This window comes from Paramormyrops kingsleyae, chromosome 5 (assembly GCF_048594095.1).
Source record: "Paramormyrops kingsleyae isolate MSU_618 chromosome 5, PKINGS_0.4, whole genome shotgun sequence".
In the NCBI taxonomy this organism is placed as follows: Eukaryota; Metazoa; Chordata; class Actinopteri; order Osteoglossiformes; family Mormyridae; genus Paramormyrops; species Paramormyrops kingsleyae.
The window spans coordinates 15,448,425-15,470,585 of record NC_132801.1 but is presented as its reverse complement, the minus strand read 5'-3'; the positions used below and the strand labels follow the sequence as shown (position 1 = coordinate 15,470,585).

General features: G+C 37.7%; 3 protein-coding genes across 4 annotated transcripts in view; all 3 read right to left on the bottom strand.

The window, feature by feature from the left end:
• Positions 1-21,973, bottom strand: part of LOC111856696 (uncharacterized) — a 29,225-nt gene extending 7,252 nt beyond the window's left edge. The window contains exons 1-5 of the mRNA XM_072712217.1: positions 21,902-21,973; positions 21,381-21,466; positions 20,949-21,251; positions 20,279-20,578; positions 19,474-19,529 (exon numbers count right to left, since the gene is read on the bottom strand). Coding sequence (XP_072568318.1) covers positions 19,474-19,529; positions 20,279-20,578; positions 20,949-21,251; positions 21,381-21,441 — 720 coding nt within the window. The 5' untranslated portion in view covers positions 21,442-21,466; positions 21,902-21,973. The remainder of the gene's footprint in view (positions 1-19,473; positions 19,530-20,278; positions 20,579-20,948; positions 21,252-21,380; positions 21,467-21,901) is intronic.
• LOC140577652 (uncharacterized) lies at positions 797-8,856 on the bottom strand. 2 transcript variants are annotated; one of them, XM_072712220.1, is made up of 8 exons: positions 8,710-8,856; positions 5,135-7,267; positions 4,091-4,248; positions 2,742-2,805; positions 2,197-2,282; positions 1,766-2,065; positions 1,526-1,575; positions 797-1,448 (listed from the first exon to the last, which is right to left on the bottom strand). In XM_072712220.1, the coding sequence occupies exons 2-8, from the start codon at positions 5,158-5,160 to the stop codon at positions 1,434-1,436; spliced, it is 699 nt and encodes a 232-aa protein (XP_072568321.1). In that variant the 5' UTR covers positions 5,161-7,267; positions 8,710-8,856; the 3' UTR covers positions 797-1,433. The 2 variants fall into 2 exon arrangements, with proteins under 2 accessions (XP_072568321.1, XP_072568320.1); XM_072712219.1 differs by having other exon boundaries at positions 1,543-1,575; positions 8,710-8,848.
• On the bottom strand, positions 9,671-14,994 carry LOC140577614 (uncharacterized). The gene is made up of 7 exons (XM_072712218.1): positions 14,833-14,994; positions 12,749-12,813; positions 12,205-12,290; positions 11,776-12,075; positions 11,215-11,517; positions 10,656-10,958; positions 9,671-10,324 (listed from the first exon to the last, which is right to left on the bottom strand). The coding sequence occupies exons 3-7, from the start codon at positions 12,263-12,265 to the stop codon at positions 10,083-10,085; spliced, it is 1,209 nt and encodes a 402-aa protein (XP_072568319.1). The 5' UTR covers positions 12,266-12,290; positions 12,749-12,813; positions 14,833-14,994; the 3' UTR covers positions 9,671-10,082.
• Positions 21,974-22,161: the final 188 nt, after the last annotated feature.

Here is a 22,161-nt window from a genome sequence, read left to right as displayed (position 1 = left end):
GCTTTTTTTTTTTTTATCTCTGCTTTAGGCTTCATCTGCTCCTTTTCAGCTCTGTGTTACACATGGAAATGCAGAGCATGCACTGACGAATGTGTGCCTACTGACCTCACTGCAAAGCAAAACATGGTCAACAACTGCTCCTCAGCTCCTTACCTAACTCAACCAGACATAACACCTTTCCTACCACAATCACACTGCTGAGTTCTACCCTACAGCACTACAACTGTTTTTGTATAATGATGTTGTATTATTCTTGTTGTTTTGCACTTTTATATAGTGAGTCTTTTCTAACAATCCTGCACCTTACTGTTGTTGCATCACATCTGAATTGGTGTATTACAGTTGTATATTGTTACTGTCCAACATTTCTTGTTCTGCATCAAACCACATCCAATTCCTGTATGTTTTGCTTACCAACAGGAAGGGGTTCTGAGTTCAGTGTTAATTCTAAATTGAGGTATGTAAATTAAGATGTAATGTTTGAGCAATTAGGCTGTTTGAGAGGAATTGTACATTGTGCTATTAGGTTATGTGCCTGTTATTAATCAAATGATTTAAGCAAGCCAATTAACAAAAAATGGAGATTTTTTTCCTGATCTGAGTAATGCTTAATAATTATATTGTGACAGCTTTAAATTGCTATAACTATTTTCAAGAGTGTTAATAACTGGGTATGTTACACAGTGACCATGCGTGAGCTTCTTGATTCTTAAGAACACCTAACCGCCCTTATATTGCCATGTAATGAATACGTGAACTTAGGACTTCCAGAGACTGAAAATCACAATTACAATCATCCTTGTGAAGACCTTATTTTATTTAATCGATATTTACAGTTGATTAACATATTAATACATTTGTATGAGAAAGACACATAGCTTTGGTGTAATATTTAATAATATTATCAATCAGTCAATCAATCAATCAATCAATCAATCAGTTAATCCATTAATCCATCCATTGATCTGTCCATCAAGCCATCATCCATGACAGGACTGCAGTAACCTTGGAGCCTAGACCCAGTGCAAACAGTAAGTAATGCTGAAAACTCTGTACAGGTATAAAATGATCAGTAGTTCACATGGTGAGATTCACTGGAAAAAAGTCCATGTTTAGGTGCAAAAATAAAATTTTCATAGCAAGAGTCATGCGTCACTGCAGTGTATCTCTCCAACATATGTGTCTGTGCCCTACTTTGTCTGTAACAGTCCTTCTTCAACCCTACACTCTGCAGTTTGCTAGGGGGAGGTTTTCCACTGGCAGATTGCTTTCGTGTTCACTTATTTCTGATGTGGAGCATGAAAATGGAATGTTTTTCCTCTTCCACAAGACAATTATCCCCAATACAAGGACAGCTGTAAGAATCCCAACCACAGGCATCACTTGACTGTATCTCGATTTTCCTGGCTGTTCCAGTCCCAAGACATTTCCTGTCACTGTTTCAGATTCTGAAAGAAGAGACACATACCATATAATGATTTGCCACTTTTAACTGAAAAATTATTCAGTGACATAGTTAAAATACCTCAGTGTGTTTCTCACCATTATGCTGTATTGGAGAAGGGGTTGTCAGATCTGTGGAAGTAAGAAACCAGTTTTAAAAAAAAAAACAATCTTTAGAAAAGCTAGTCTGATATGTATCCATCCATCCATCCATAACCACATCCAGCATGACTGGAATAAAAGATCAACAGTATAATTCAATATAATTTAAAATTTTTAATATTATTTTGCTAAATGTACATGAATGTATATTAATATTTACCTGGAATATTCAAATGGACAGAACGCTCAAGAGCCTCACAAGTACTAAGTACAGAATATTTATATTCCCCACTGTCTTCCTTTGTAGGGTTGTTTATCTGGAGAGAAATGTCCTGTGAGCTGGGATTCCATGGCTGCCTGAATCCAAAGCGATTTATATGTGTGTAGTTGGTTCCATCATACAGTGCAAGTGATGACTGACTCTTATTCCAATTCAGAAAAGTAATTAGACCTTTACATGGTAGGTGGCAGTCCAAAACTGCATTTCTGCTGTCAACGGAAATGTTACACTTCACCTCACCTAAAAAATCAAACATAATAAACATACGGTAAGAAACTCATAATGTAAAGTAAAAGATAATCAATTAAAACTTAAATAGTTTTTCAAATTTGGATTTGGGGAGTAAATTGGAGAGTGTGAGACATACTCACCAGCTATGGTCGATCTGAGGCCAAACACAGCAAAAACAAAAAGGCATGGATGCGATACCATCTTCTTAGGTGCTGCTTCTGTATTCCTGAAAAGTATTAGAAAAATACTCATTTCAAAAAGTTACTTTTCTTCTTTTAGCATATATTAATACATGAAAATCAATAAACCCGCAAAATGGTACAACTTTTTCCTGCAAGTACTAGTTGATCTTGTATAAAAAACTCAAATCAGATCTTTGGTATGAATGTTCCTCAGGTAAAGCTGATTATTTCTATGTAAAGGAGATTGCAGAGTAGTTACATCATGATGCTGACAGTATGTCAGTATTTGCCACATTTCTTTTATGCTAATTTATGCAAGAATATTCTAGTACAATAGAATCACCAATTTAATAACTATTGTGTTAAAGACAACAAAATCAGACGAATCTGAATAGCTGACCTGACCATGATCTCAGTTTACACAGCACTCTATCAATGCCTCTGAGTTTTTCCTGTCCTCTAAAACTCCCAAGCAAATAAACTGCAGAGGAATACAGACTTACAGTTTGGTGACTGCACTCTGCCAGTGTCTCTCTGAGGGAGAAATGGGTTGCAAGCTGACCCAGACTAATAAAAAGGGGGAGGAGAAATACTTTCACTTTCATTCTGACTGCATTATGTCAACACCTTTCTCTTAAAGCCATGACAATTCCATATTTGATTAGTAAGCTTAGGCAAGAAGAAGGGAGCAAGTTGTAAGCTATGTGAGTGTATTGCAGGGCACACATCCACTTTTCAACAAATCATTTAAATCCAGATGGAAATCAAGTGAAGTTCTTACAGTTGTTTCTGAAATTCTGGCATAATGTTCTTTAATAGGGACAAGACTCTTAAGAAACAAACAATGCTTTGATTATCTTTTTTAAAGTCCAGATAAACTTTTTAAAATGTAGAAGATAAAGATAATTACAGTATATATGTGAGCAACAACTATGTATTCTGTAAAATTACAGCCATCATGTTCTGACCAATAAAGCCCTCTAGTGGTGAATGTAGTTCTAGATTTTCAATTTTATTTTTGATTCTGAACACAAGTGAAGCTTAAACCTTAAATTATTTTATTTGGATCCTGCTTCATGCCATACGCCTGAATTTCATCACGCTTTACACTGCCTGGTGCTTTACATCATAAACATTTAGAACTGCTGTACATATTTATATATTCAAAAAGCAAAGACAAGAATAGATCAAAATTTCAATTAGCTACCGCTTCTTAACGATCCTGTCTCACGTTAATCAGCAGGGAAACAGCAGAATAATGACAATGAAAGAGTGCAACAGTAGGGCTACTTATTGGTCACCATCAGTTTTATGAATTTTGTTAAATTTCCGCCCTCCCCCTCACACTGCCCACGGCCATTCAGGCAGCCTGGCAATGGAGCAGCGGGAGTTTCGTTTAAAATATATAATTGAGCACAACAAACACGATCATTAGAAGCGGTGAAGATTTCAGGCCTTTCTCCTCCACATCGCCTCAGGTAAATGTAATGCAATTACATTTAATAAAAGCAGCCTTTCTATCACACTTGGCCAGGAAAATGCATCATCAGTCAACACACAACCATTAAGTAAATAAGGCAGACATCTTTATACTCAATAGAAAACAATGTTATACAAGTCATATGAAGTGGGATCTGGAAGCAGGGTAGGGGGGGGGGCATGTACTGTAGATAGCAGTGTTAAATATAAATGCCTGCCCACCTCCCCAGGACCCAACTACTAGGTGTTTAATAATTTGCATCGATTTATTTAGCATATACAGTATTTTGACCCAATGAAACATACCCATCATATTTAAACACTGAAAAATAAGCATTGCCTTCATCAATACGGAGCAATCAGCAAAAATTACCTCCTGGACAGGAGAGAACCTCTACCAGCTGATACGGGACCCTTCCTTTCCTCATGCGGTGCACCAGGGTCTGGATATTCCGGAAGCCATAGACAGCTGCAAACTGCAGCAGGGTCTCCCCATCATGCTCTAGGGATATTTCTAGGAATTCATGATTCCTGGAACAGAAACAAATGTATGATCACACAGAGGGACGACAGCACATAGGAATGCAGATGGTTGGGAATTCGCTGCAAAATGTCAGCAGACAAGCCATTCAAGACATCATCCATTACCACCTCAGTGTAGGAAAAGCAGGAACACAACAGAAAGGTTATGGTTCATACAGTGTTGTAGTACACAAGTCCAGTCTTGGTCTCAAGACCTCTTTTTTCACTGATTCAGACTAATGTCAGAATTGAAAACATTTTCACTCGGTCTTGAATCAGTCTTGTACTAGAATGTCTGTGGTTCAGACTCGTAATTTTAGAGCAAGATGCAAGTGATGTCCTGTGTTATTCCTCACACTCCTCCCACAATAATGATGCACATTAATAAAATACTGCAGTGAGGGGTGTGGGGGGCACTTGCTCTCTGGTAACTGATGAGCCACACCTGTGAAAGGGTGGGGAATGGGAGGTATTTTCTGCAAAAAATAAAATGAAAATGATAAAATGAAAATACAATCTCCACTTTTCCATTTAGTTTTCAAAGTCTATGCGCAAAAATCCTGCAAAAATGAAAATTTAAATGAAATAGTACCATTTGCATTATAATTTTCCACTCATGCATGAGTCATTTGTGAAAAAAATAAAAATTAAATGAAGCCTTTTTGTCTTTTCATTTTCTAACTTGACTTTTCATTTCCTACTTTGCTTTTTCATTTTCAAGTTCACAACATACAAATATATGTTAATTGGAGCAGTGGGCGGAGCTATGGGCGGAGCTATGGATCACAGCTGCGTTTTCACGGCGTGGTTGCGGAATTCGTTGTTATTATGTTTCTTGTACATGGTGACCCGTGTCCCCCAAACTAATGGCAAAGTCACACGTGGCTTAACTTACCTACTTATTTGCAGCTTCCGGTTCATGAAGCACAGGGTTATTCAAATCACGGTCCTCGAGGTCCGAGCACTGCTGCTTTTCCAGCCTTCCTTTACCTGTCAGTCAGGTGTGAAGCCTCTGACCAATCAGAATCAGTAATTATTAAACTAACTACCTGGGAGAACTGAAAACACGGCCTGGATTTGGAATCAAGGTCCAGATTTGAAGAACCCTGATGTAGTGTCTTATTCACAGCTTTACTAGAAGGGAAGGTTTGCACGGCACATGCTGCAGTTTTTACGTAAGACATCTTGAAAATACAAAACAACGTATGAATAAATAGTTTAAGCTGTAGCACGTGTATTTATCACGTAAATTCATATAAGAATTTCACAAGTCTCCCTGTAATGAAAATAGTGGAATTACCCAGGCATTATATATTTCTTTCATAACATTAAACTGGTCGCCTGATTCTTTGAGCAGGTGTACACACTGATTTGAATGAGCCACATATCCAAATGGAATGTGGAGGACATATTCATCTTGGGAAGGGCAAATGTGAAATGCATAGAGCACAGCAGGCACGTACGCCACTGTAAGGACACTGAAATTAGCCTGGGCTAGATAGGTGTTATTGATTACCTAGCTGGAAACATGGCAGTGGAAACATTTGGCACCACACCATTAAGCCAGCGAGGACACTAACTATGATGAGCAGCCCAGTGAAACCCAGTAAGAATAGGATGTGATCAGGGGCATCAGAAGCATTTTGAATGTGGGGGACACACACTGGCATAAAACTAATATTTTATGTTAAATGTGGGGGGGTCCAAACGAATAATTATGAAATGCGAGGGGGACACGTCCCCCTCAGATTTAATGGTGGCGACGCCCATGGACGCGATACATGGTGACATTTCTTCTGCAATCTTCCTTAGGATCCCTCTCTGTACAGAGAGAGACAGAACCTCAACATTAAATAAGCAAAACAGATACTGCATACAGTATTTGCCATCAGTTATGGTAGCTTAGGTGTGTTCATTTCCAGTAATTTGTTATAATTGTCTGTTAGTCCTTTGTTATAATCCGTCTTGGTTTGCTGAAGTCAAATTTGGCCTAATATGACCAACATGTAAGACAACAGTGATCTTTTTAGCAGACACTTGGTAACATTTTACTCTAGGGGGGAACTTAGTAACTCAGTTACTACTCAGGTACTAATCATGAACTAATATAGTAACTGCATGAAATACATGAACTGTCATGATTTATTAATAATGAATGAACATGGGATCAGTATGTAATTTCCTGTTAATTAATACATTACGTTAGAGTGTACTACTGGATTATTTGTATCCCCTCATGTAAAGTGTTACTGAAGCTTTTATACAAAGAACATACAATTGGGAAAGCAGGACCAGCCAGTCACTGGAAGCACTGGGGTTGCCCAGCGAATCGAGGGATGAAATCACACTGTTGATATGGGATTTGAACTGGCAATATTCTGATGATGAGTACAGCATCCTGAGCCACACACCACCCCAATCAGCATGTGAGCAAATTCTACACTTCAGAAATGAAACAATATTATTGCTGCTGCATCATCCTAAATAGTCCTGGACATTTATGTGTGAAGGCAGTTCAGAAATGTAGACAATTTTTAAAGCAGTCTACAGCCTCCGCAGATCTCAATTGAACTACAAGGCTTATGGAGCTGGGAAGTTAAAAACATGACATTATTCTAAACATTGTACATGAACGTTGGAAGGCTTAATGTGTCTGATCCTCTTCCCCATGTACCTCTGACAGTAATAATTGTGTCTTCACTTTGGTAGGTCTCAGCATCCATTTTTTGGGTGTTTATCTGTCTCCAGCTGCAGTAATAGCTGTCTGAGTCTTCCACCATAAGCTGTGACAGATGGAAGGTAAAATCACAGCACTGGCCTGTCATGGAGTGTCTGTGTTGGTACATTTTATTTATGTTTGTCTTCAGGTTGCTCAGAGACACGTAGAGTATCTCCGTGTTGCTATAGAAGCGTCTCTTCAGATAGAGACCAACCAGGTTGTGGATTGTGGAGGAACATTTTATATTGGCTGTGGAATTGACCTTCATCAGAGAAATTGCTTTTGGACTTTGTAGGATCAAATGCTGTTCTGTGAGGAGAAGAAGATGGAGTTACAGATGAAACATGTTGTACAATCTACCAGTATCATAACATCATGTGATAAAATGCTCTCTTAAAATTGGATGAGAGAGGGATATAAGGCTCTCGAAGGAACAAACAGGCACGCTTAGGTTCACTCAAATACACTTTAATAAGTAATACAAAATGATCTCACATTAACACCAATACTGAGCTATCATATTGAAGGCAATGCAAAACAACTCGTACTACAACGGATATCAAATAATATATATCTTATAGAATAGTATTAGGTGCAAAGGTATGAATATATATAGAAAAGAAGCAATTACACATACAAGAAGCAAGGAAACATAAAAAGTTACGAAATATTATCACAAGCGACGATAATTTACTCGCAACAATCAATGGAAAGCATAAGCAGTTGCAAAGCTATTTACACTCGGACGTGCTATCATCACCCACCTTCACACATGGACTGGGGAGCCCTTTCAGTCCTGGCAGGAGACCAACACGTGAGTTCCGAGAAAGTGCCGGGCGATGCGCGCTCTATCCCACGGCTGAACTCCGGTCAGTACTGGGATCTCCCCCTTCCTTCATACTAAATTTAGAGTTGCATGTGGGCAGGGGGTAAGCTGGCCAGGCTCACCCCTTCCCCCCAGGCAATATAGTGTGCTCCAATTGCCCCTTTTGTCCGAGTGATGCTGCTTGCGATAACATACTACAATAGGTGTCCTTGCGCAATGCCTCCCTGTTCCCCCTAAAGGCAATACAGTGTGCTGTATACCGACCCCCCACCCTATCTCCCGAAACCAAGATAAGCATCCTGCATGCCGATCTAATGGCCCAGATGAGCATCCTGGCTTCTCTTTATGAGCCCAAGTTATTTATGGCAAAATTAGGTTTTACAGGGGATCGGTAAATAACATGTTCGTGCAGTTTAGTAACATTTGGGGTGAATCATGGACGATTGATCTGAATTTCAGGACGATCAGTCCACACGCAATTAATCCACAATTACAACTTTCCAGAATATTATAGTAAAGTTAATTCCATGTCACGTGGGTGACGTAATCGTCCGCGAATTCATCCTAATACAAATGCACAGAAATAAAAGCTTCTCTGTCCTTTTTTGCTTTCTATGCTTTGTTAACAGCATTGGTATTCTGGTACTTAACTGGTACTTTTTTTTTTGGGACAGCAAAAAAATAATTTAAATACATGTATTTGTAATAGCTTACAAATATTTGAATATCCTGCCCTTAGTTACTGAACTGTGAAAAATAATGCACAATTTACTGTTAATTATCTTAAAATTAGTTCCAGATTTATAGACAATAGGCAGTTGTCTAAAGCTTGTTGAAATGACTGCAGAGCATTCAACTTTTCCAGGTTCAGTTTTTCTTTGATTAGAAGTCATTGGGCTATAGATGTGATTTCTTCATCACTTACCTGACCAGGTACAGACGGCTTGAGTAGAGAAGAACCCTAAGAGGCAAATCCAATGGAGGGACTCCATTATCTGCCCACCCACTGATAATGCAGACGAGGGCTGCTGATTTTAAATGTAACAAAAACAAACAGAGACAAGCAGTTCTGCTGCTGTTTAACAGGAAGTGTGGTTTTGCTTTTTTTTTTGTTTATCTCTGCTTTAGGCTTCATCTACTCCTTTTCATCTCTCTGTTACACATGGAAACGCTGAGCATGCATTGACGAATGTGTGCCTACTGACCTCACTGCAAAGCAAAACATGGTCAAAAACTGCTCCTCAGCTCCTTACCTAACTCAACCAGACATAACACCTTTCCTACCACAATCACGCTGCAGAGCTCTACCCTACAGCACTACAACTGTTTTTGCACGCTGATGTTGTATTATTCTTGTTGTTTTGCACTTTTATATAATGATTATTTTCTAACAATCCTGCACCTTACTGTTGCTGAATCACATCTGGATTGTTGTATTACATCTGTATATTGTTACTGTCCAACATTTCTTATTCTGCATCAAACCACATCCAATTCCTGTATGTTCTGCTTACTGAGAGGAAGGGGATCTGAGTTCAGAATTAATTCTAATTTGAGGTATGTAAAGTAAGATGATTGTACATTGTGCTATTAAGTTATGTGCTTGTTATTAATCAAATGATTTAAGCAAGCCAATTAACAAAAAGAAAAAAAAATGGAGATTTTTTTCCTGATCTGAATATTGCTTAATAATTATATTGTAAACTGTATTTGATTGCTATAACTATTTTCAAGAGTGTTTATAACTGGATATGTTACACTGTGACCATTCATGAGCTTGTTGAATCTTACGAACACCTAACTGACCTAACAAATGCCCTTAAATTGCCATGTAAAGAATATGTGAACTTAGGGCTTCCAGAGATTTAAAATGATAATTACAATCATCCTTGTGAAGAACTTGTTTTATTCAATTGCCATTTACACTTGATTAACATATTAATAAATTTTTATGAGAAAGACACATAGCTTTGGTTAAATATTTAAAAATATTATCAATCAACCAATCAATCACTAAATAAATCAATCAATCAATCCATTAATCCATCCATCCATCAAGCTTATCATCCATGACAGGACTGCAGTAACCTTGGAGCCTAGACCCAGTGCAAACAGTAAGTAATGCTGAAAACTCTGTACAGGTATAAAATGATCAGTAGTTCACATGGTGGGATTCACTGGAAAAAGTCCATGTTTAGGTGCAAAAAAAAAAATTTTCACAGCAAGAGTCATGCGTCACTGGAGTGTATCTCTCCAACATATGCGTCTGTGCCCTACTTTGTCTGTAACAGTCCTTCTTCAACCCTGCACTCTGCAATTTGCTAGGGGGACGTTTTCCACTGGCAGATTGCTTTCGTGTTCACTTATTTCTGATGTGGCACATGAAAATTGAATTTTTTTCCTCTTCCATAAGACAATTATCCCCAACACAAGGACAGCTGTGAGAATCGCAACCACAAACAGAACTTGATGGTGCCTCGATGTTCCTATCCCTTTTAGTTTTAAGGGGTCTGTCCTATTATGTGTCAATGTTTCAGATCCTGAAAAGAGAGACACATTCCATATAATGATTTCTGACACGGTAGTAATACTTGCCATTTTTAACTGAAAAATTATTCAATGACATAGTTTAAAAATAATAGGGGTTGTCAGATCTGTGGAAGTAAGGAAACCAGTTTTTTTTTTTAAATCTTTAGAAAAGCTAGTCTGATATCTATCCATCCATCCAGCACGGTCAGCATGGAACCCATCCCAGAAAGCTCAGGGTTGGACAACTTTAACATGAATTAAAGTCCAGCAGTATATTTCAATAATGTGCAAAATTTAGAATATTATTTAGTTTGATGTACACAAATGTATAATAATATTTACCTGGAATCTCCAAATGGACAGAACCTGTAACAGTGAACAAATCACTACATACAGAATAGTTATATTCCCCGCTGTCTTCCTCTGTAATGTTGCTTAACTGGAGAGAAATGTCCTGGGAGCTGGCATTCCATGGCTGCCTGAATCCAGTGCGATTCATGTGTGTGTAGTTGGTTCCATCGTGTAGTACAAGTGTTGAGTTATTTTTACTCCACTTCAGAAAATGAATCACAAATGGTATTTTATATCGTATGTGGCAATCCAAAACTGCATTTCTGCTGATAACCAAGGGAGTACAATTCACGTCTGAAGAAAGAAACATGATATAATAAATATACAGTTAGAAAATCATAATGCAAATGAAAAGATAATGAATACTTAGTTATTTTTAAATCTTTCATCCATCCATCCATCCATAACCACATTCAGCATGTAGCCCATCCCAGAAAGTTCATTGCATGACAATCTTGACTGGAATAAAAGACCAGCAGTATAATTCAATGACGTTCAAAATTTTGAATATTATTTTGCTAAATGTACATGAATGTATATTAATATTTACCTGGAATCTCCAAATCGACAGAACCCTTAAGAGTCACACACTCACTAAGTACAGAATATTTATATTCCCCACTGTCTTCCTTTGTAGGGTTGTTTATCTGGAGAGAAATGTCCTGTGAGCTGGGATTCCATGGCTGCCTGAATCCAGTGCGATTCATATGTGTGTAGTTGGTTCCATTGTATAGTGCAAGTGTTGAGTTATTCTTTGTCCACTTCAGAAAATGAATCACAAATGGTATTTTATATTGTATGTGGCAATCCAAAACTGCATTTCTGCTGATAACCAAGGAAGTACAATTCATGTCTGAAGAAAGAAACATGATATAATAAATTTAGTTAGAAAATAATAATGCAAATGAAAAGATAATGAATACTTAGTTATTATTAAATCTTCCATCCATCCATCCATCCATCCATAACCACATTCAGCATGTAGCCCATCCCAGAAAGTTCATTGCATGACACTCTTGACAGGAATAATAGACCAGCAGTATAATTCAATAATGTTCAAAATGTTTAATATTATTTTGCTAAATGTACATGAATGTATATTAATATTTACCTGGAATCTCCAAATTGACAGAACCCTTAAGAGTCTCACAAGTACTAACTACAGTATAGATATATTCTCCGCTGTCTTCCTTTGTAAGGTTGTTTATCTGGAGAGAAATGTCCTGTGAGCTGAGATTCCATGGCTGCCTGAATCCAAAGCGATTTATATGTGTGTAGTTGGTTCCATTCCATAGTGCATGTATTGAGTTATTCTTTGTCCACTTCAGAAATTGAATTGGACCTTCACATGGTAGGTGGCAGTCCAAAACTGCATTTCTGCTGTCAACCAAAGTGTTACACTTCACCTCACCTGAAAAATTAAACATAATAAACATACAATAAGAAACTCATAATGTAAAGTAAAAGATAATCAATTAAAACTTAAATAGTTTTTCAAATTTGGATTTGGGGAGTAAATTGGAGAGTGTGACATACACACCAGCTATGGTCGATCTGAGGCCAAACACAGCAAAAACAAAAAGGCATGGATGTGATACCATCTTCTTAGGTGCTGCTTCTGTATTCCTGAAAAGTATTAGAAAAATACTAATTTCAAAAAGTTACTTTTCTTTCTTTAGCATATATTAATACATGAAAATCAATAAACCCACAAAATGGTACAACTTTTTCCTGCAAGTATTAGTTGATCTTACATAAAAAACTCAAATCAGATCTTTGGTATGAATGTTCCTCAGGTAAAGCTGATTATTTTTATGTAAAGGAGATTGCAGAGTAGTTACATCATGATGCTGACAGTATGTCAGTATTTGCCACATTTCTTTATGCTAATTTACGCAGGAATATTCTAGTACAATAGAATCACCAATTTAATAACTATTGTCTTAAAGACAACAAAATCAGACGAACCGGAATAGCTGACCTGACCATGATCTCAGTTTACACAGCACTCTATCAATGCCTCTGAGTTTTTCCTGTCCTCTAAAACTCCCAAGCAAATAAACTGCAGAGGAATACAGACTTACAGTTTGGTGACTGCACTCTGCCAGTGTCTCTCTGAGGGAGAAATGGGCTGCAAAGCTGACCCAGACTAATAAAAAGGGGGAGGAAAAATTCTTTCACTTTCATTCTGACTGCATTATGGCAACACCTTTCTCTTAAAGCCATGACAATTCCATATTTGATTAGTAAGCTTAGGCAAGAAGAATGGAGCAAGTTGTAAGCTATGTGAGTGTATTGCAGGGTACACATCCACTTTTCAACAAATCATTTAAATCCAGATGGAAATCAAGTGAAGTTCTTACAGTTGTTTCTGAAATTCTGGCATAATGTTCTTTAATAGGGACAAAACTCTTAAGAAACAAACAAGGCATTGATTATCTTTTTCAAAGTCCAGATAAACTTTTTAAAATGTAGAAGAGAATTACAGTGTATTTGTGAGCAACAACTATGTATTCTGCTATCATTTTTTAAAATTACAGCCATCATGTTGTGACCAATAAAGCCCTCTAGTGGTGAGTGTAGTTCTAGATTTTCAATTTTATTTTTGATTCTGAACACAAGTGAAGCTTAAACCTTAAATTATTTCATTTGGATCCCGCTTCATGCCATACACCTGAATTTCATCACGCTTTACACTGCCTGGTGCTTTACATCATAAACATTTAGAACTGCTGTAATATTTATATATTCAAAAAGCAAAGACAAGAATAAATCAAAATTTCAATTAGCTACCGCTTCTTACTCCACGATCCTGTCTCACGTTAATCAGCAGGGAAGCAGCAGAATAATGACAATGAAAGAGTGCAACAGTAGGGCTACTTATTGGTCACCATCACTTTTATGAATTTTATTAAATGTCCGCCCTCATCCATTACCACCTCAGTGTAGGAAAAGCAGGAACCCAACAGAAAGGTTATGGTTCATGCAGTGTTGTAGTACACTAGTCCAGTCTTGGTCTCAAGATCCCTTTTTTCACTGATTCAGACTAATGTCAGAATTGAAAACATTTTCACTCTGTCTTGAATCAATCTTGGACTAGAATGTCTGTGGTTCAGACTCGTAATTTTAGAGCAAGATGCAAGTGATGTCCTGTGTTATTCCTCACAGGGGTACATGTGTAGGGATGTTAGAGTTCCATGCAGTTGGAAGGACTGGCAACGAGATGAACCAATACGAGATGCGATTTGTCCCGTATTATCTGAATGTGTGTTCGACCCCCAGCAATTTTTTATTGTCAGGACCCCCCTGAGGCTTTAAGGACTGGGCATGTGCACAGTCGGGCCTCCGAATCTGTGGGTAATTGGCTCCAGGACACCTAGCAGATACGGAAATCTCTGAATGCTCAAGTCCCTTATATTATGGAAACAGGACTGCCAACTTCGTTCAGCTGGCTGGAGTGAGATTTTCATTTCGAAACAAGTCTGCAGTCACATATACATGTATGTAAGAGTTTATTGCCTTGTAAATAGTCAGTGGGGTTTGCAAACTACCCCAACGCTTTTGATGTAGCTAATTTTAGGTTTATAATGGAATAATATAGAGTTGCTGTAAGAATTCTTGTGTGAGCATTAGAGTCTGAAAGCGTTTCACGCCAGATAAGTGAGTTGGCAACTCTGTGGAAGGTGTTTTCACCTTCAATAAATAATTTATTAATAATTTAATAATATTTGACAATTTATTAATTATTTATCAGTCATTAAATGATTATTTAAACCAGTGCTTGAAGTGGGAAAAAATAAGTGCAGGAACTCTAATTTTCCGACATTTGTGCGGTGAAAAAAAAATCAAGTCTTTAGGATGTGTATACTTTTTTCTAATTCACAAATGGAATACTGAAAAACCATTAAAACAACATGTAGTCTTTTATCGGTCTTGTGACATTGTCTATTCTCGGGCTCGGGTTTCAGTAAGTACCGGAACGCAGAAAAAAGTGGCGGAACCCAAAAGACGAAAATACAGAAGTTCCGGAACTGCGTTCCGGCCCACTTCAAGCACTGATTTAAACTATAAATTGTTATTTAAATGATTGTCGTGCCCCGCCCATCCGATCCTCCTGTTTCCTTCTCTAGCGGTCTACCGAGTCACACCTGTTCCGTAGCAGCCTCACCTCTAGTTCCTGCCCTTCTGTCAGTCACTCCAGCTGCCTCTCCTTGTTAGTGGTGATGTCCGATTTGTGAACGAATCATTTTTTTGAACCGGTTGATCCGGTTTTCAAATCTAAAAGAACTCGTTGCGAACAGCGTTTCGGGTTGGTTTTTATCCTTTAAGTATTTCATACAATATGTTTGCAAATTTCTTAAGGTACTCAAGATTTTACCAGGCTTTTGGAGGCTGGCTGTTCGTTTTCATTTAGAACGCCAAGGTCTGCTTACCGCCTTACGTGGTTGTTTTTCATTTTAATTTGACATGAGGCGTTTGACCAATATTTTAATGAAAATAAGATTTTAATGAACGCGCAGTCCAATCCCTCCTTCCCTTTCACTTTGTTAGGCTCCAACCCTAGACTGGAGCGTAACACTGTAAAAACAAAAAACATCGAAAAGGTATGTGATGTTTTAACCCTATAGCGCCATATGTATCATATTTGATACAAATATTTCTAAGACCTCTACATCAGTAATAGGATTATCCCTTTCCTCAAAAACCCGTTGTATATAATCCTATACCTGTCTTTTACCCCCTGGTGGATGACTTATGTACTGCAGGTGGAAAACGTCTCTTTTTTTTAAAGAATCAAAGACGGCTGCACGCAGGTTGTAGCCGGCAGGATTTTCACGGGATAAGAAGTCCTATTTTTGGAACAGTTACCGTAGGCGCAATTTAGCGAAAATTGATTATATTTCAAAATTAGCCTTTATTAGTGTGAAACAACTCATAATAACTTAATATATCATGAAATATTTTATTGAAAAACGTTGGTGAAAATTGTGTATCAAATATGATACTATGGGTATGTAAATGTATTTTATTTGTCAGTGCATCAATTGTTGTTTTAGTCAATTTCGTGATCAAATTTGTATTATTTATACCATAATACAAACAACAACTAATATATTACTCAATTTAAGCTTGAGTATTTCTTCTAGTACACATTTTGAGAAGAATTTGACATTTATGCTGATCGCAAATAGTCAATATATAGCTTGTAAACGTAACGATGTATTCTTTGTATTATTCTGATTTGTATATTTAGACAGCAAAAAAGTACAGTGTAGAAGATATCTTGAATATGATAATTGATGGAAACCTGGAGCAGTTAGGGGAGAAAGATGATGACAGTAGTGAAGAATGGAGTCCTAAGGGAGTGCCTAATAAAGAGGGATCAGATAGTAGTGATGAAGATATGAGTGATGAAAGTGTAGAAGAATCAGACACACCAGTACAGTCAAAACAAAGCACAACAGAGCAGTCAGCAGGGCAAAGTGAAAAAGAAAGAGTACAGGTGGAGAAAAGTGCCATTTGATCCTCCAAATATTGAGTTTGATGGATATGTTGATGCCTCAGAATGGACTCCCTGCATGTATTTTAATCAGTTTATTACTGATTAAATGATTCAGGAAATTCTGCTGTGCCTCTTGATATGAGAAAGGATTGTGTTGACCATTTACCAACATGTAAAACAAGACAGATATGCCCAGGAAGCCACTTCTCACATATCTACTGTGCAAGATCCAAAGTCAACCTTTGTCTAAACCAGGGGTGCCCAATCTTATCCGCAAAGAGCCAGTGCGTATGCGGGTTTTCGCTGCAACTCCCTAATTAGATTACTAATTAGAGGACTAATTGGCTGAAGAGTCCTCACACCTGGGTTTGAACAGCTGACCTACAGGTTATCCCAAAAACCTGCATACACACCGGCCCTTTGCGGATAAGATTGGCCACCCCTGGTCTAAGCAAAAACAGAAATTTTTGGCCTTCCATGAAAAGTAAGCATGAGAAATCACCCCACACAAAAGATGAACCACTGCCATGCCTCTAGATGTGATCAATGTGAGAAAAGATGGCCACTGACCATTTACTAACATAGGAAACAAGACAGAGATACAAGCACTGCCCAGGAAGACAGAAAGAAAGCCCAATGATCTGTACATGTCCAGAAATACCTGTTGTATCAAATATGATACAAAAAGAAAAATGGGTTATCCAGGTCATATTTCAAATTTTTTTTTTGTTTTGTTAAAAGCATCCAGAAAACAGTTCAGTCTCTGAAAATTAGAATTTTCTGGCAATTATTTAATAATGCAGGCTTTATAGGGTTAAAATATATGGCTTGTTTACCTCAAGAGCTTCGTAAAAAAGACATGAAAACAAGAGCGAAACCGTGTACAAATCAGCGCGCGATAGGGGAAACATAGGGAAACTGAATTGCCCGGAAAACAGGTGTTTCCCGTCGTGTAAATTGCTGCAGGGTGGCTGCTGCTAGTATTAAACCGAGTGGCTCTTAGTAAAGGTAGTAACATTCATTTTAAAAGAGCTGTCGTATCATTTATTAATATGATTCAACCCTTCTTCGCAATACGTCGGATCGAGTCAAAGCGGGAGCAGAGAAGGACAAGGAGAATCACCGGGGAAAACGCGCTCTTTAATAGCTGTGCTTAAAAAGACTATAACAGGCACCCAACGAGCAGCAAACCAAATACACAAGGTGGTCAGACGCCGAACTGTACGGCGCACACACGGTGGGAGAGATATACAGGCTAAGAACACGCGAAGATCATACTGGGTGTTGGAGTCAAACTAGAGAACGGGTCAAAGTGTTGTATTCGGGTCAATACGGTAATTGAACAAAGTGCAGTAGCATGTACCACCATCCAAACCCACCCACCGACTATTTGAGTCGAACGTTCCATTAATTTAAAGGAACAGTTCGATAGAATCGGTTCTGTAAATTGTGTCGGACTTCTCATCACTACTTGTTAGTCCACTGTGTATAAGTGCCTCCCGGTGTTGTGCTCCCCAGTCCGGACACTGACGTTGTTATTCCCGTTTGCTGATTGTGTTTCAGATCCCTTGCGACCCTGTTCTTTTCCCCGTCTGTTCATTTTTAAAAACCCCTTTGTTTTGACATTGTTTCCTGCTTCCCTGTTTCTTTGCTCCGCCCATCACGACAGATTATTTATAAATATTTCATCTAAACATAAAAATCCAATGTTCAGAAGTCAACTCCTTGTCAACATATCAGAACAAGGTTAAACAAGAATAAATCCTCTTAGACATTTTAACAATCCACATTTAAAATTGTATTGCCAAATAAAGGTTTTAGAAATTGACACACATTAGCTGTTTTGTTAATCCCCACAATTGCTTGATAATACAAAATTAACAAATTCTACATAAAACAATAAGGCCTACAATATATTTCTTTAAAAATTGCACTCCAAGACACACAACCATATACGCACGTAAATGGAGAAACACTGTACACCAGTATCTAGGGCTGCACATCATTTTTACTTTTTGGCCTAACGTGAAGATGGCCTCCTCTGTCACTTTGGAATCACTATAAAAGTGAAACACTGTGCTGAGGGCAAATGTAGAACTCTTTGTGGCTCTTCCTTGGGCTGTATGCTTGTTTAGCCTGTAAGGACACATGACACAGAGACAGTCACATCAACTCTAAGGCTAGACCCACCAAAGACGGAATGAGTGAAAAAGCATTTTTATACATTTTCCCAACACATACACATTTAATACATGTCCCATGTACATGTTTATGCTCCATCCTCAGTTTGCATAAATAACCTTAAAGCTGACACGATCAAATGGACTGCATTATGTATCAAACCTGTTTCCAGTGACTCACCCGTGTGCAGCACCACACAATTAAGCCAGTGATGACACAAACTATGATGAGCAGCCCAATGAAACCCAGTAAGAATATGATGCGATCCGTAGTGGCATTTCTTTGCATTCCATTGCCTTTCCTCTCTGTACAGATGGATAGAGAGACAGAAACTCAACATTAAATAAGGAAAACAGATTACTGTTACTGAAGCTTTTATCCAAAGCAACATACAACTGGGAAAGCAGGACCAGCCAGTCACTGGAACGACTGGGGTTGCCCAGGGAATCAAGCGATGAAATCACACTGTTGATATGGGATTTGAACTGGCAACATTCTGATGATGAGTTCAGCATCCTGAGACACACACCACCCCAATCAGCATGTGAGCAAATTCTACACTTCAGAAATTAAACAATATTATATTATATTGTGGCTGCTGCATCATCCTAGGTAGTCCTTGACATTTATCTGTTAAGGCAGTTCAGAAATGTATGTTTGTTGCAAGTAGTAAGTCACTTTTAAGGAAACCATTTTATCTGAAATCTGTGGTAAAGCTAGTCTGATTTTCCATCCATCCATCACGGTCAACATAGAGCCCATCCCAGAGCCCAGTGCACCACACCCTTGACAGGAATAAAAGTCCAGTAGTATAATTCAATAATGTGAAAAATTAAGATTTTTTTTTTGTTTAATGCACATGAATGTGTATTAATATTTACCTGGAATATCCAAATGGACAGAACCCATAAGAGTGAACAAATCACTACATACAGAATAGTTATATTCTCCACTGTCTTCCTTTGTAGGGTTGTTTATCTGGAGAGAAATGTCCTGTGAGCTGGGATTCCATGGCTGCCTGAATCCAGTGCGATTCGTATGTGTGTAGTTGGTTCCATTCCATAGTGCAAGTATTGAGTTATTCTTTGTCCACTTCAGAAAATGAATTGGACCTTCACATGGTAGGTGGCAGTCCAAAACTGCATTTCTGCTGTCAAACAAAGTGTTACACTTCACCTCACCTGAAAAATTAAACATAATAAACATACAGTAAGAAACTAATAATGTAAAGTAAATTTTATATCGTACAGTATGTGGCAATCCAAAACTGCATTTCTGCTGATGACTAAGGGAGTACAATTCACGTCTGAAGAAAGAAACATGATATAATAAATATACAGTTAGAAAATCATAATGCAAATGAAAAGATAATTAACACTTAGTTTTTTTTTACATCTTCCATCCAGTCACCCATAACCACATTCAGCATGTAGCCCATCCTAGAAAGCCCATTGCATGACACTTTTGACAGGAATAAAAGACCAGCAGTATAATTCAATAATGTTAAAAATTTTGGTTATCTGCTGATAACCAAGGGAGTACAATTCACTTCCACTGGAAAAAATAAACATAATATAATAAAGTTATATCAAAACAAAAATCAGCTTTTCTTCAATGCAAAATTTTATTTTCATAATAAAAGAAATTGTTAAACTATAAAATTTCCCTCAAACTGCACTAAGTTACAGGGTCTTCTCTGACTTAAACAATTCTGAAAATAAAGTGCTCTGTGACTATGACTGAAAAAATGAATGTGTATTAATATCCATCCATCCATCCATCCTTAACCACAACCAGCATGTAGCCCATCCCAGAAAGTTCATTGCATGACAATCTTGACAGGAATAAAAGACCAACAGTATATTTCAATAATGTTCAAAATTTTGAATATTATTTTGCTAAATGTACATGAATGTGTATTAATATTTACCTGCAATATTCAAATGGACAGTACCCTTAAGAGTCACACAAGTACTAACTACAGAATATTTATATTCTCCACTGTCTTCCTTTGTAGGGTTGTTTATCTGGAGAGAAATGTCCTGTAAGCTGGGATTCCATGGCTGCCTGAATCCAAAGCGATTCGTATGTATGTAGTTGGTTCCATTCCATAGTGCAAGTATTGAGTTATTCTTTGTCCACTTCAGAAAATGAATTGGACCTTCACATGGTAGGTGGCAGTCCAAAACTGCATTTCTGCTGTCAAACAAAGTGTTACACTTCACCTCACCTGAAAAATTAAACATAATAAACATACAGTAAGAAACTCATAATGTAAAGTAAATTTTATATCGTATGTGGCAATCCAAAACTGCATTTCTGCTGATAACCAAGGGAGTACAATTCACGTCTGAAGAAAGAAACATGATATAATAAATATACAGTTAGAAAATCATAGTGTAAATGAAAAGATAATTAACACTTAGTTTTTTTTTTACATCTTCCATCCATCCATCCCCAGATTCAGCATGTAGCCCATCCCAGAAAGTTCATTGCATGACACTTTTGACTGGAATAAAAGACCAGCAGTATAATTCAATAATGTTAAAAATGTTGAATATTATTTTGCTAAATGTACATGAATGTGTATTAATATTTACCTGCAATATTCAAATGGACAGAACCCATAAGAATCTCACAAGTACTAACTACAATATAGTTATATTCTCCACTGTCTTCCTTTGTAGGGTTGTTTATCTGGAGAGAAATGTCCTGAGAGCTGGGATTCCATGGCTGCCTGAATCCAAAGCGATTAGATGTGTAGCTGGACCCATTGTATAGAGCAAGTGTTGACTGATTCTTAGTCCACTTCAGAAAAGTTATCACAATTGGACCTTCACATGGTAGGTGGCAGTCCAAAACTGCATCTCTGCTGACAAACAAAGTGTTACACTTCACCTCACCTGAAAAATTAAACACAATAAACATACAGTAAGAAACTCATAATGTAAAGTAAAAGATAATCAATTAAAACTTAAATAGTTTTTCAAATTTGGATTTGGGGAGTAAATTGGAGAGTGTGACATACACACCGGCTATGGTCGATCTGAGGCCAAACACAGCAAAAACAAAAAGGCATGGATGTGATACCATCTTCTTAGGTGCTGCTTCTGTATTCCTGAAAAGCAGTAGAAAAACTGCTCATTTCATAAAGTTACTTTTCTTCTTTTAGCACATAAAATACATGAAAATCAATAAACCCGCAAAACGATGTCGATCATACATAAAAAACTCAAATCATGTCTTTGGTATGAATGTTCCTCAGGTAAAGCTGATTATTTCTATGTAAAGGAGATTGCAGAGTAGTTACATCATGATGCTGACAGTATGTCAGTATTTGCCACATTTCTTTATGCTAATTTATGCAAGAATATTCTAGTACAATAGAATCACCAATTTAATAACTATTGTGTAAAAGACAACAAAATCAGACGAATCTGAATAGCTGACATGACCATGATCTCAGTTTACACAGCACTCTATCAATGCCTCTGAGTTTTTCCTGTCCTCTAAAACTCCCAAGCAAATAAACTGCAGAGGAATACAGACTTACAGTTTGATGACTGCACTCTGCCAGTGGCTCTCTGAGGGAGAAATGGGCTGCAAAGCTGACCTCGACTAATAAAAAGGGGAGGAGAAATACTTTCACTTTCATTCTGACTGCATTATGGCAACACCCTGTATTGCAGGGTACACATCCACTGGTACGCACACGCACGCACACACACACACACACACACACATGTAGGGTAAACATATCCTTACGGGGACCGCTCATTCATTTCAATGGGAAAAATGCTAATGCTAACTATG